Source organism: Calidris pugnax, unplaced genomic scaffold (genome assembly GCF_001431845.1).
Source record: "Calidris pugnax isolate Ruff unplaced genomic scaffold, ASM143184v1 scaffold76, whole genome shotgun sequence".
Lineage (NCBI taxonomy): Eukaryota > Metazoa > Chordata > Aves > Charadriiformes > Scolopacidae > Calidris > Calidris pugnax.
In genome coordinates this window covers 2,453,484-2,466,633 of record NW_015090827.1, presented here as the reverse complement: position 1 = coordinate 2,466,633, position 13,150 = coordinate 2,453,484, and the positions used below count along the sequence as shown (strand labels likewise).

The 13,150-nt window shown below is 44.8% G+C and overlaps 2 protein-coding genes across 11 annotated transcripts in view; one reads left to right on the top strand and one right to left on the bottom strand.

The window, feature by feature from the left end:
• Positions 1-4,529: 4,529 nt before the first annotated feature.
• Positions 4,530-5,060, bottom strand: LOC106886945 (atherin-like). The gene has a single exon (XM_014940237.1). The coding sequence runs from the start codon at positions 5,058-5,060 to the stop codon at positions 4,530-4,532; it is 531 nt and encodes a 176-aa protein (XP_014795723.1).
• ICA1 (islet cell autoantigen 1) overlaps positions 4,656-13,150 on the top strand; it is a 66,873-nt gene continuing 58,378 nt past the window's right edge. For 7 of the 10 annotated variants that reach the window (XM_014940291.1, XM_014940294.1, XM_014940290.1 and 4 more), the window contains exon 1: positions 4,657-4,810. The gene's annotated coding sequence lies outside the window, so the exon portion shown is untranslated. Of the gene's footprint in view, positions 4,811-13,150 lie in introns of all 10 variants that reach the window. The other 3 variants (XM_014940295.1, XM_014940289.1, XM_014940287.1) reach the window with 3 other exon arrangements.

Genomic DNA, 13,150 nt, shown 5'->3' with positions numbered 1-13,150 from the left:
ACTCCAGCCTGGAGCCCTCTAATTCCAAACCTGGCTGCCATCTCAGCAGCTTCACTATCCTAGCACGCATTTTCCAGCTTACGAAAGCAGAAACAAATCATTAATTAATTAAATCTCTGACGCTGCCAATAGGCTAAAGGTTTTCAGCAGATCACCAAGCTGGAATTGCGTTTGTTGCAGACACAAGTGGCCAAGCAGGCCTTACATTAGCATAATTTCCTCAACTGATAACCAGAATTGGTCTATGTTAGCCTCTCACTAATCTGCCTGTAGGAATATATCACTTTCTAGAGTGATATATTCCTCTTCCATCCTGTATGGATTGGCTCCTTCACTTCATAATGTTAATGCACAAAAGAATATAATCTACTTTCCATTGGCTTTTCATCTACAGGTCTGAAATACTAAACAACACAAACTAAATACCTTTTAGAGCTAAATTATCTAACTACAGCAATAAATACAAAACAGCAGAACACAAACTCAAGAATTAAACACCATTAAACTACAGATAATTTTGCTATGAAATTTGAAAACAGTTTGAAGACTGAAAAGCCATTTATAAACTGCAGTGGTGTTCCAGACACCGGGAGCACTGTGGAAAGAAAAAGAAAAAGACTGGCAGATGGATCAGAGACGACCCAAAAGACCAAAAATATTCACATAAGGCACTGCAGAAAGTTTAAGGGGAGCATCATTTCCCTCCCCCTGATTTCCAAATTTTGAGCAGAAACTCAAACAGGCAGCAACTGCATCCATAAAACACAGCATGAAATATTTGTACATCCTTATGGGGATGAGAAATAGAGGGTAGGCGAAGAGTTATGGGGAAGATTTAAAAACATCTTAATTTGTGAAAGTTCAACCATCAATTAATAATAACAATGTTACAGTGCAAGAAAGATGGCAAATCTTCAATATGGTTTCTGGGATATCTGATCCTATGTAAATTTCAAAAGTAACTAAATCACAGATACATCTAAATGCAGGGCGGAATTACAGCATGTGCAAATCTGGAAAAATCTTAAGAAAATAATCTACAAAGGGGAAAAACTATCATCCTAATTGGTTCAGCTAACAAACAGCTCACTACCTCTGGGCTTTCAAAATACTTGAATTTCTAGCTTACTCTCTCCCCCTCCTGATGGTTTTCCATTTTCTTATTTAAATTGCAGTCTTCTTACTTAGAGAAATATAATAACCTAGGTTTGGGGGCGACGCACAACAAAAAACCAACCCTCCACACATTTGTTAAGATTATATTATACAGATAGCAGTAAATGCAGGAGAATGTACAAAATGAAATGACAAGAGGAGCAAATCCCATAGTATGCTGTAACAGCAACGTGATACAGTAAACATGACTGGAAGGTGAGTCTTGCTGAGTCAACATGTGATTCCAATCTTTATTTGTCCTTTCAGGAATTAAATGCAGCTGGGGCAAAGTGTAAGACAAGGCTCAGATGCATAAAAGATCTTACAAGAAGAGGGCTAGTATTTATTGATAGCTCGGTCTTTCAAAAGCTCTAGGTTTGTGCCATTGAGGGTTGGGAAAATCAGTTCTCTGTCCATAAAATATGACATTTCCAACTGCAGTGCGGTTAACAATTACACCTCAGAGGGCTGTACTTTATCTTTACTTGAATCTTACAGCAATTTTGATTATGTCATCCAAAGAATCTCCGTTTGCAAGAGGATGCAGAGCTCTATAAAACAGCAAAAATGGACTTCTTTTGAAGGTCAGTGGATCAACAGATTAATTCATTTGAGCAACTAGAGTACTTTGCCTATAAGGGGAAAAAGTGTAACAAAATGAATGTAGCACTATATTTCAGGGAGTTTCATGCATCCAGTCAGCTATGTCAAAGAACTAAGCTTGGGAGAAGTAGTAAGTACACCTTATTTCAAGCATTGCTTGCAATAACTGTTTTCTGTAGTTACATTTCTGTATTTCTGCTGCACTATAAATATCTCCATGGGAGATAAGAGAGGTGCTAGAACAACCAGATGGCACTTGCTTATATTTATAAAATCCACGTCTGGTGGTAAACTACATGAAACATGATAAAAGATTAAGAAATACCTGCACTATAGTGAGGGATAAAGGTTTAAAACTAATTTTTTTGAGGCAATATAGTAATCTCAGCTAATGCTTTAAGACATTAAGCTGGACAATGCTAGAAGTTGTCTGTAACTTGCAGAATGTTTGCCTCAAGGAAACTAGAAATGAGGTAGCTTAAGTCTCTGATTTTAGGTATATTCACATGCATATGTAACTGTTGGCATGAAAATAATAGTTCCATGATTACAGAAATACAATGTTTTTCAGAATCAAGGTTTATTCTGGACTATTTGCCTGAATTTACCAAATAAAATCTCCCTTTGTGTCTTAGTTCTGCTCCTGCAATGGCTGAAGTATTTCCTTAGCATGCTATGAGCCCACGGCAGGGGGGGTGGAACTAAATTATCTTTAAGGTGTCTTCCAGCCCAAACCGTTCTATAATTTTCTTTTTTCAGCCTCCTCTGGGACACTTGCACAGATAAACACCATTAAAAGACACAAAGAGTCCTTAGCTTCACTTCTGAAGAAAAACTACCAAAACCCAATGGCAGACCTGGCTGAAAGGATCCCAGGTCCTCATCCACTACAGAAAGACCTTTTGTCATTTACTAGCACTGCTTCCCTTTTTGAGAAGTAACTCCACGAGTATTTTTTCCTCTCAAAACCAGCAATACCTGGAATTTATTAGACTAATTGGTAATACTAATAATGCAAGTATTTACACCTCAGCCTGTTACTCCCTCCTAGTCAAGAGAACTCACGTCAGGAGAATGATCAATTTCATCAGGAACTAAAACAAATCAGGTAAACCACACCCTGAAATGCATCTTTTTCTCTATATTTACTCTAAAAAAGAGCTCTAGATGACCAACACAGCTTAACAGTGTCTACAGGCAACATCTAAAGGTAAATGAGCTATCTAACACCAGGTTTCCTGTATGCCAAACTTCCAGCTGCTGAAGTGTTACACCTTTTTCTGCAAGATCGAGGACCCCATTAAGAGACCTGCCTCCCATGAAAATATTTGTTTACTGTTACTGTCTTTAAACACAAAGACTATCCTACCAGGGTTTCTGCAGCTGTAAAAAACAATCCCATATTTCTTGCCATAAATCCATCCCAGTTTGTCAGCACACCATCTGCACTATGTACCCCAGGATTGGGTACAACCTGCTGTTAGTGGTCACATCTGTGCCAAATAGGGAAATTATACAACCTTGTAAACTTACCTGAAATTCCTCAGGAGGGATTTGGATCTTTTTTGTCTGGAGAAGACTGAAGGGGGATCTGATCAATGCCTATAAATACTTCAAGGGTGGGTGTCAGGAGGATGGGGACAGTCTTTTTTCAGTGGTGCCCAGGGACAGGAGAAAATGTAATGGGCACAAAATGGAACATCGGAAGATCCATTTCAATATGAGGAAGAACTTCTTTCCTGTGAGGGTGGCAGAGCCCTGGAAGAGGCTGCCCAGAGAGGTGGTGGAGTCTTCTTCTCCGGGGACACTCAAACCCTCCTGGACATGTTCCTGTGGGACCTGCTTTAGGTGGACCTGCTTTGGCAGGGGGTTGGACTGGATGATCTCCAGATGTCCCTTCCAGCCCCATATCATTCTGTGATTCTGTGATCTGTTCAGTTCTGTGGGAGCACATGTTTAACTACCCATCCGTTAGGATCCCAAGTCTTTCTCAGAGCTCCTGCCTCGCCGTAAAGTCCCTGTTGCTGTGAACATCTTTCATTTTCACTCCTGGATGTGTGACTTTTCCAGCAAAACGCTTCAGCTACACCTCACAGAAACACGGAGGCACTGATGTGAACGCTCCAGGCCCCAGTAAAGTTCAGCAAATGATGCCCTGTTAATGTCCTTGTTTCTTCTCCTCCTCTTCAACCCTTTCCTTGGGCTCTACAGACCCGGACTCCTCTCCTCCCTTCCTGCTGCTGTTCCCCATGTTGTGCTTTACCCACTCCTCTCCTCTAGTACAAGGAATCAAACGTTTCCCCATTTAAGAGGGATAATTTTTTCACCCTGTCTCACTGCTCCATTTCTCCTTTTCCTCCCCGCCCACCCAACGGTCCTTTCCCAAATGCCACCTGTGAACTTTCCCCCTCATTTCAAGCTCCAAAATCAGCTTAAAAACCACCTCGAGCACTTAGCTCAAAACGGCTCTTGCAAAACCCCAAGATGACCCATTTCTGACCCCAGCTCAAACCCGGCCCTCTCCTCATCAGCCACCTGCCTGCTGCGTCGCAGGGCTTTGCTTTTTTTTTTTTTTTTCCTCTAGGTTTCCACTCCCTCGGTGACACCTGCCTACCTACGGCGGCCCAAATCGCTTTAATATTTCCTGGTGGGGACAAGCCAGGCTGGGGCTGAGGAGAAGGGCCCGGGGTTTTGGAGGAGGCGGTGAGACAGGGCCGCAAAGCGGGGCGGTGAGGGGGGGTGACACAGGGCACTTTTCCGCTGCTTTCCCCTCAGGCCTCTCTCACAGGGCGGCCGGGGAAGGAGGAGGAGGAGGAAGCCGAGGCCGAGGTGGCCGCGGACCTGTCGGCCGCCGCCCTCCCGCCTCGGGGGCTGGGCTGAGGCGGGCGGTGGCGGCGGCGGCTCCGCCCCGCTGCGGGGGCCGCCCGCGCCGGTAGAGGCGGCTCCGTTGGCCGCTGTGACGCCGCCGGCGCTGGAACACCTGGAGGGGAGGAGGTGGTGGCGGCGGCGGCGCCTCCGGCTCGGCCCTCCCTTCCCCTCCGCCGCGGGCAAGGTGAGTGCGGGGAGCCGCCGGGCTCGGTGCCGGAGCCTGCTTGGGCATAAACGGGTTCCGCCGGCAGCCGGTGCCGGGCAACCCCCGGGTGGGCGCCGCCTCCCCCGCAGGCCGCCGGGCTGCGGCAGGGGGGAAGGAGGCGGCGCGGCGGCCGGGCCTGAGGCGCTGGTGGCCCTGTCAGGGCTCGGCGGCGGGTGTAGCCGGGGCCGGACCTGCCCGGAGGTGAATTTTCTGAGGCACAAGATGGCATCTACCCCCTCCTTTTTTTGGTTTTTTTTTGCCTTATGGTGTCGTTCTCCCCCCCCTACCCCCATCCTCCCTTTTCCCTTCCCTCCCTCCCTCCCGCCGTGCGTGCGGTTATCTCGCCATGATTATTGTATTTATCCCTTTCTGCCTCCCTGCCCGCCGTACATCCTCCCTGGCTCGCTGCCCGCGGGGAGCGGGGCGGATGGGGAGGGAAGCTGCCGGTTCTCCTCAGGGGTTCCGGCCCTGGCTGCCGGGCTCCGGGCTGAGGCCAGTCCCGGGGCTCCGGGGCGGCGGCGGCGGCCCTTATTTTCACCTGAGTTAAGAGGGGTTTGGGGGGGCCTCCAGAGGTAACGTGATGTCAGGTATCAAACCAGGCCCTCAGGCATTAACAGCTGGTGAAATCGGAATTTAAAAAAGAAAACACCCCCCTCTTTCCCCCCAAAACCCCAACAAACCACCCCAACTTCCCATTTAAAGCCTGTCTTTTGTAGAAGGCTGATCTGGATAATCAGATCTGACCTGCCTCCCTCCACCTGGCGATGTGGTGTCATTTGTCTCTTCTCGTCGTTTAGAAGAAGAAGGGGAGGGAAAAGGGAAAATGACTTGAAACATCAGGTCGGTTTTTCGTGAGAGGAGAGGGTGAAGGGCACTGTGCTCTCTGTTATTCCTCTGTATCGTTTGATGTATATTCAGCACGAAATGTAAATAGGTCTCCTGTTCCACGCTGTTCTGGGCAGTGCTGATAGGCTCAAGGTCCTGCATGGACCCTCTTAAAACAGTAATTCTGCTTTCTCTCAAGTCAAATTTATAATTGCAAAGCTGAATTGGGTAGTCTCAGGCGTACGTCCTTTCACCCCCTGCCCCCAGGTTACATCGTGTGGATATTTTGGAAGCTTGGAGTGGTTCTTCTGTTTGGTTGTTCTGTAGTGTTTTGCCCTTGCCTGCAAGCCTTGCTGTAAATCAAGGTGACTGTTTATTTCCAGGAAACACCTGTTTGTTGGTATATTTCATTTCCCCATGTTTCATTCTGTTATCCTCTTTCTTTCAGTTTCTGCTTGGATTTTATTTAATTTGAGTCTCAGAAAGCAGCTGTGGCTCTTGTTCCAGAGCAGACTTCTTGGAAATAAGCTGCTCTTACGTTTTGGTCCTAGCAAGGGTGGTGGTGTAAGGAAAAAAACGTGTTTGATCACTTTCCCAAAGTGTTGGGCAGAGAGAATGGTGGGCTGGGTTTTGGAGTCTGCGGTGCAGGCTGTGTTTGGGTATGGTCTTCCATCTGATTTTTCTGGTAATTTACTCTTTTCCCACTCTGTCTGCCCAGGGTTCCTAAGGAATGAATGGAAGTATCACTTGACAGTGCTATCTGCCTGGCACTGATCTAGGAGTTGCAGTTCTTAGCATGAGGTCCAGGAACATCTCATGTAGACATTAGAAATTTTTTTATACTGCTTTTTGGATAGGGTAGCCTATTGGTTTAAACTGAGTAACTTCATGATTTAAAGTTTATATTAACATCGCTGAAGAAGGAATTCAGTGTAAAGCCCACAGAGATCTTCTTTTGTGTAGTAAACTGCTATAACTGGTATAACCAGTCATGTTTTTTCCGTGGTGAGCTCTACTGGAAGATGATGTGGCAGTTAAATGCTGTGAAACCTTAGTCTAAAACAGTTTCTGAAATTTCTTAACTGTCAGAAATTCATAGGTGAAACGTTATTTCCAGAAAGGTTCAAACCACAGTGTACTCAAATGGTAGATGCTGGTAATTGGAATTTGCCACCTTCTCAATTAAAAAATAATCAAGTGCTTTTTAGGTAATGGTGGTTTCTTCCATTGTGTTTGTGGGAATTGATTCAAATATGCACGTTACCAAAGGTTGGCAGGTTCAAGAGGACTAGTTATGACTATGGAAGAGTGAACGTTTCTTGAACGTTTTTCTTTCACAAGATTATATTGCCGGGATTTGGAGGGAATCCCATAGTGCAAAGTAAATTTCTCATTGAACCCTACTACAGGGTTTTTTCCCCTTTGTAGAGTTCCAAGCCCACCAGTCTTGCCCATTCTTCTGCTATCCGTAGTCTTCATGGCTGCTAAATTGTTCTGATGAATTCCCAAGTAACCTTTTCTGGAAGAAATGAATAACAACAGCTCTTTTCACTCTTAAACTGGTGTTGAAAGCTGTTGGTACGAGTTGGCAGGAAGAAAAGGTGCCAATATCGCAGCTAAATTAAAAGTCAAGAAATGTCCTCAAAGATTCTGTTTAATGCTTTTTTTCAAAATCTTCTCTGACAGCGTTGCTCTGAAGTAGTTGATTCTTCAAGATGTTTTGCCACTTCTCAACCATAAAAATCACTCTAAAGGCAAAATTATGCCACATGATGCGGAAGCATTAAAAATACAAAAGCCTGGAGAGTGAAGAATGTTAAACAAAGACTCAAGGAGTCAGGAACTGTAGAAACATTTGACCTTTTACGTGTTGCTAGTAATAATAGTCTCACGGTAGGTTTTTCCTGTGGCTATTGTTAGCCATGGCAAGCCCAGGGGCATTTTGACCGGTTGTGCAATTGCTTACGTCAACCTCGGGAGCTGCCTGTTCTGAGTCACTGAAAAAGTGTTCACTGGGGTCTGTCTTGTGAGTAGGTCCGTAGGGATCACAGCCGCTCTAGGACCAGGCGGCTGCTGTGCCAGGAGCTGAGGAATGTCATGTAAAAGCTGAGCAGACTGTGTGTCTCTCAAAAATATACGGTCTGTATTGATCGTGGTGGCTACTCAAAAGAAGATCACCCTGTGTTGTTGCTGCTGTGCATGTTGAAACTGTTTTGTTAATCAAATCTCTTATCCATGGATGTGAAGTGATCTCCTGAGGGGATCTAGAGAAAATTATTTTCCCTTTTGTTCCCTCCCCCTGCATTGTTTCCCTTTGGGTGTAATAGTGTTCCTTCCTGGCTTCTGCATGGATGGAAGGGGAGGAGGGAGGCGGAAACTTGAGAGTGTTGACTGCGTCAGCAAATAGGGAATCTAAATGAGAGAGCCATTAGTTTGAACTTCTAAAACGTATTTGGTCATATTTATTATAGTATACACGTGAGAAGAGTTTCATGATTTTTTTTGTACATCTACTGCTTTTCTCATAAGTTCTACAAGGGGAAGGCTTCCTAAGACTAAGACTCGAGGCTGATTATGTGTACAGTGTGTCACAAAAAAACATCTTCATATTGTCTTTTATAATCTACGCACAGCAGGTGCTCCATATGGCATTTTCTTTAATAGTATTTGGCTACTAAGTTTAAAGATACTGTTTTTCAAACTAAGAGAACAAATGTGTGTTACAGAACAATTTGATAGTCATTTCAGAGACGCGAAGCAAGTCTGCATTCAGAATGAGATTAAACACTGGGTTGTGTATATCCCCAGCTTTGCTCATTTGCAGAGTGAGGTTAGACCTGCCACTCAATGATTTGTATTCAAATTGTTATTCCATAAAACGCACATAGGACTCGGGATACTTACCTGGTTCTTTTCAAAGGACATTCACTCGGTGGTCTTTACTAATACAAGTGGAAAACTAGTAGTCAAGTAAAAGATGTTACATAAAGGCAAACTACAGCTACATGCTATTCTTGTATTATTTCATAATAAGCACCTGAAAAATCGGTATAATCTGAAAAAGGAATTTAAAGTTAATTCTATCCGTCATTAAATATTTGTGTCTTTGTGTAAATGATGAAGCTTTGCATGCAAGTCAACTTATCTAGAAAGGGCTATTGTTTGCTTGTCAGTCTTCCAACTGCAAGTCTGCTGGCATTTACTTGAAATATTTTGTTCTGAGACTCTATGTACTATATTGTGACTCCATGTGCCATTCTTATCAGCGCTTTTGAGATAAACCACTGGTTTTAGGAGTTTCTCATTCTACTGTTAAAAATAAAAGAAACCATCTCGCCAAGTGTCATTTCAATGCATGTTATGCTCTAGAAAGAAGGAGGTCACCTTACACCTGTAAGTTTGACTTGAAAGGCTTTGGAATAGTTTAAGTATGTAGTACCTAATAGACACAAAACTGTTTTTTAGAGAGGAATACTAACGGTTGATTTGGTCCTTGCACTTTGTGGGAGCAAGAACAGGTTTTAAAAAAAACACGTGGTGACATAGTGCCAATATTTCCATTTTTTCCTGTTGGCTAAAACTTACCGCTTGAGTACTGAAAACCAGTGCAGTTCAGATGGATTGACACTTGTAAGTTCTAGGTGTGAGCAACACATTTTCAATTGCCCATTTGCTCTGTTTGTCTTCCACGGTCTTCTATTAACTTGTGCAGATCAGAGTTGGGAATAGAAAGCTAGAAGACTAAATGGTAGCGTGAGAAGCAGGGCCCTGGATATCATCCTCTCTAGACTACACCAGGAAATTAAGAAGAATAATTTCATGTGCTAATTGTGTACTCTGAAACATTAGAACCATGATAATTGTTTTTGGAATAAAGTAACTCTTAACAGTGCTCCCTGCAGTAGCTATCACTCACCTGCCCTGCATGGAGAGTATTAAAAGTCAGGGTGAAATTTGATGAAAGACAGGTTGTTATATACTTAATATCAATAGTATCACTCCTCATTTTCCTGGGTGTCCTCTTGGCAGCCAGGTGCCTAGGTAGTGCGATGAAATGACAGAAAGAAGACCCAAACCATCCAGATTTCTTCATACTTTGTGCGCAGTTTATAACAGTGTAAACCTTAGTCATTTAAGGTACCTACTGGTACTACTGCAGTTTGGTCTCCACACAATTTACTGGCTTGAAAAAGAAGGGAAAGGGAGTGTGATATTGGCTCCAGCTCCTTCCTTAGAAAACACACTCCGATTTCTCTGATACTTGTGCTGTTTTCAGTACATGACTGGAGTTTTTCTGTGTTTTGAGTTTTGCTTCTAATATTTCTTTTCAGTTTTTTGAAGCTGTGAAAATCGTGGAATCATAGAATGGTTTGAGTTGGAAGGAACCTTAAAGATCATCCAGTGCCACCCCCTGCCCTGGGCAGGGACACCTCCCACCAGACCAGGTTGCTCCAAGCCCCCTCCAACCTGCCCTTGAACCCCTCCAGGGATGGGGCAGCCACAGCTTCTCTGGGCAACCTGGGCCAGGCTCTCACCACCCTCACAGCAAAGAATTTTTTTCCAAATATCTGATCCGAATCTGCCCTCTTTGAGTTGAAGACTGTTCCCCCTCGTCCTATGGCTCCCCTCCCTGATCCAGAGTCCCTCCCCATCTCCCCTGGAGCCCCTTGAGGGACTGGAAGGGGCTCTAAGGTCTCCCTGGAGCTTTCTCTTTTCCAAGCTGAACAACCCCAACTCTCTCAGCCCGAATCAAGAGAAATGGATAAATGGAATAAATTAACTTTTTCCTGGGATTTCTTATAAACTCTGATAAAGAAGAGAAAGAAGTGGAAGAAATTGTGTGTAGAAAGCTTTGTCCCAGAAGTGCTTCCAGTGAAAGCGAAAGTTGGTTCCAGTGGGCTTAGGGGATGTGTCTGTGTCCTAAGCACAATGTGTTGCTCAGTGTGCTGATCTATCTTTTTTTTTTTTCCATTAAGTCAACAGACCACCATGAAATCCCAGTTCTTACTGCGTGATTTAGCCATGTAGTTAAGGCATTTCATAGAGAAACCGTCGTTTCTGTGCGCTCAGAGGACATTGCTGAGGTTCTGGTTCAGGTGCTCAGAGTGGCTCTGTGGAGGTTGGTTCTATTCACAGGGGCTTAGTATTGAGAGGCTCGTAATGTAATTTAGGCACCACAGGCAGATAGGTGGGGTCAACCAGCATGAATTTCCTTCCCCCTCAGCACCTGACAGGTGTATGAGAATAGCAGGAGTCCCTCTCTCTATAACAGATGCCACTTCCCCCTGTGCTTTCTTTAAGAATGTATGAAACTTCTTTCTAGGTGTCAACTCCTGAATTAGGTTGAAAGAGTAATAATTCTGTTGATGCAACTTCTCCCTTATAAGATTACAATATTTCTTTTGAGGAGCTTGTGGATAACCTGGAAGATAGAGGTTTCCCAGGACAAGAAATGAAGCCGTGGGTCTGTCCGAGAGAAAGGCATAGATGAACTGCTGTAGTGGAAGGAAGGAACTGCTAATGCAGCGCTTGTGCACCAAATCTGCAAACTTTTTGAACTCATAAACAAGTGTGTCAGTGAGTAGTCTAACAGAATGAAAATACTCCTGGATTTAAAGCTAAGCATGGATGATTCCGCAGGATTAGAACATCAATGATGAGCGTTAAGAGCTTTAGAGGAAAAATTAAATCTTGTCATTTGTCATATTTATGTAACTTGAACTCCAGATTCACTTTAGCTGAATTACAGCGGTAGCTATTCCTGTGGTGAGAGTAGGAACGCTTGGAAGGGATAATCTTGATGCTGAATCCCTATATAGACCTGGACTTCAGGTTTTCACTCTTTTTCTGCATTCACAATTACAGAATCACAGAATGCTATGGGGTTGGAAGGGACCTCTGGAGATCATCTCCTCCAACCCCCTGCCAGAGCAGGGTCACCCAGAGCAGGTCCCACAGGAACGTGTCCAGGGGGGTTTGAATGTCTCCAGAGAAGGAGACTCCACCACCTCCCTGGGCAGCCTCTGCCAGGGCTCTGCCACCCTCACAGGAAAGAAGTTCCTCCACATGTTTAGGTGGAACTTCATATGTTTCAGTTTGTGCCCGTTCCCTCTTGTCCTGTCCCTGGGCACCACTGAGAAAAGACTGGCCCCATCCTCCTGACACCCACCCTTGAAGTATTTTTAGGCGTTGATCATCCCCCCTCTCAATCTGCTCTTCTCCAGACTAAAGAGACCCAAGTCCCTCAGCCTTTCCACATCAGAGAGATGCTCCAGGCCCCTCATCATCTTTGTAGCCCTCTGCTGTACCCTCTCCAGCAGTTGCCTGTCTTTCTTCAACTGGGGAGCCCAGAGCTGGTCCCAGTGCTCCAGATGGGGCCTCCCCAGGGCAGAGCAGAGGGGCAGGATGACCTCCTTCCACCTGCTGGTCACGCTTTTCTGATGCCCCCCGAGGATGCCGTTGGCCTTTTTGGCCACAAGGGCCCGTTGCTGACTCATGGTCATCCTGTTGCCCACCAGGACACCAGGTCTTTTTCCTCAGAGCTGCTCTTCAGCAGGTCAGCCCCAACCTGTCCTGGTGCAGGGGGTTATTCCTCTCTAAGTGCAGATAATTTGGATCAAGGGGATGCTCGATTCCCTTTTCCTCAGAAAAGGCAAAGCGGAATGTGGTCTGAAGCTCCTGACTCGTTGGGTCTGCGTATTTGTGGACAGACCAAAGAAGATGTAACCATGCCCTGCCTGATCTTCATCCTGCAGCGGAGCTGCTTCTTGCTGTGGAGGCCCCATTTACTTGAATCAGCCTCATCCCAGCTTCCAGGGAGCAGAGTGTGGGGACGGGTTGTCAGCCAAGAGCTGTTGAAGAGGCACAGATGGCATTGATTCCCTCACCTCAGCACATTTTCTTCCCTTTAGAGTGTGTTACATAAATGAAACTATCACTCTTAACTGTTACAGAGAGAAGTCCTTGATGTTCTTCATATTTTTTGTTACTTAGTACCAATCTACTATTACTGTATTAAAAGCTTCTTGGAAGATTGTTCGTTTTAATAAAACTGTTACACTAAGTAAATCAAATGCAATGCGTAATTCTGCCGTATTTGAAGTTAAAAGATGCAGGATATTTAAGGTGCAGAATCTGCTGGGATTTGAAGGATCTCAGAACGTGTTAGGTGCTTTGAAAGGGTAATAAAGTGAGGGGACAGTGCTGTGGGTGAAATCGCAGACTCTCCTGTGCCTTTTTTGCTGAACACCACTTTCACATGAGGCTGCTGAATTCTGCTCCCCCTCGTTCAGTTCCCTTTCATCATTTCTGGATGCATCTTGGAAGACGGTGGTGTTCAATCTACTGCCTTCCTACCTAACTGTGGCTGCTCATCTCTGGATGTTAATTTCGACCTGTAGACCAGCATCTGTAACATTTTTGCAAGGGTTTCAGCTCATTTCTTGGCTCTGAGAAGCTGTGATTAGATGAACGTTTCATTTTAGGTACAGTCTT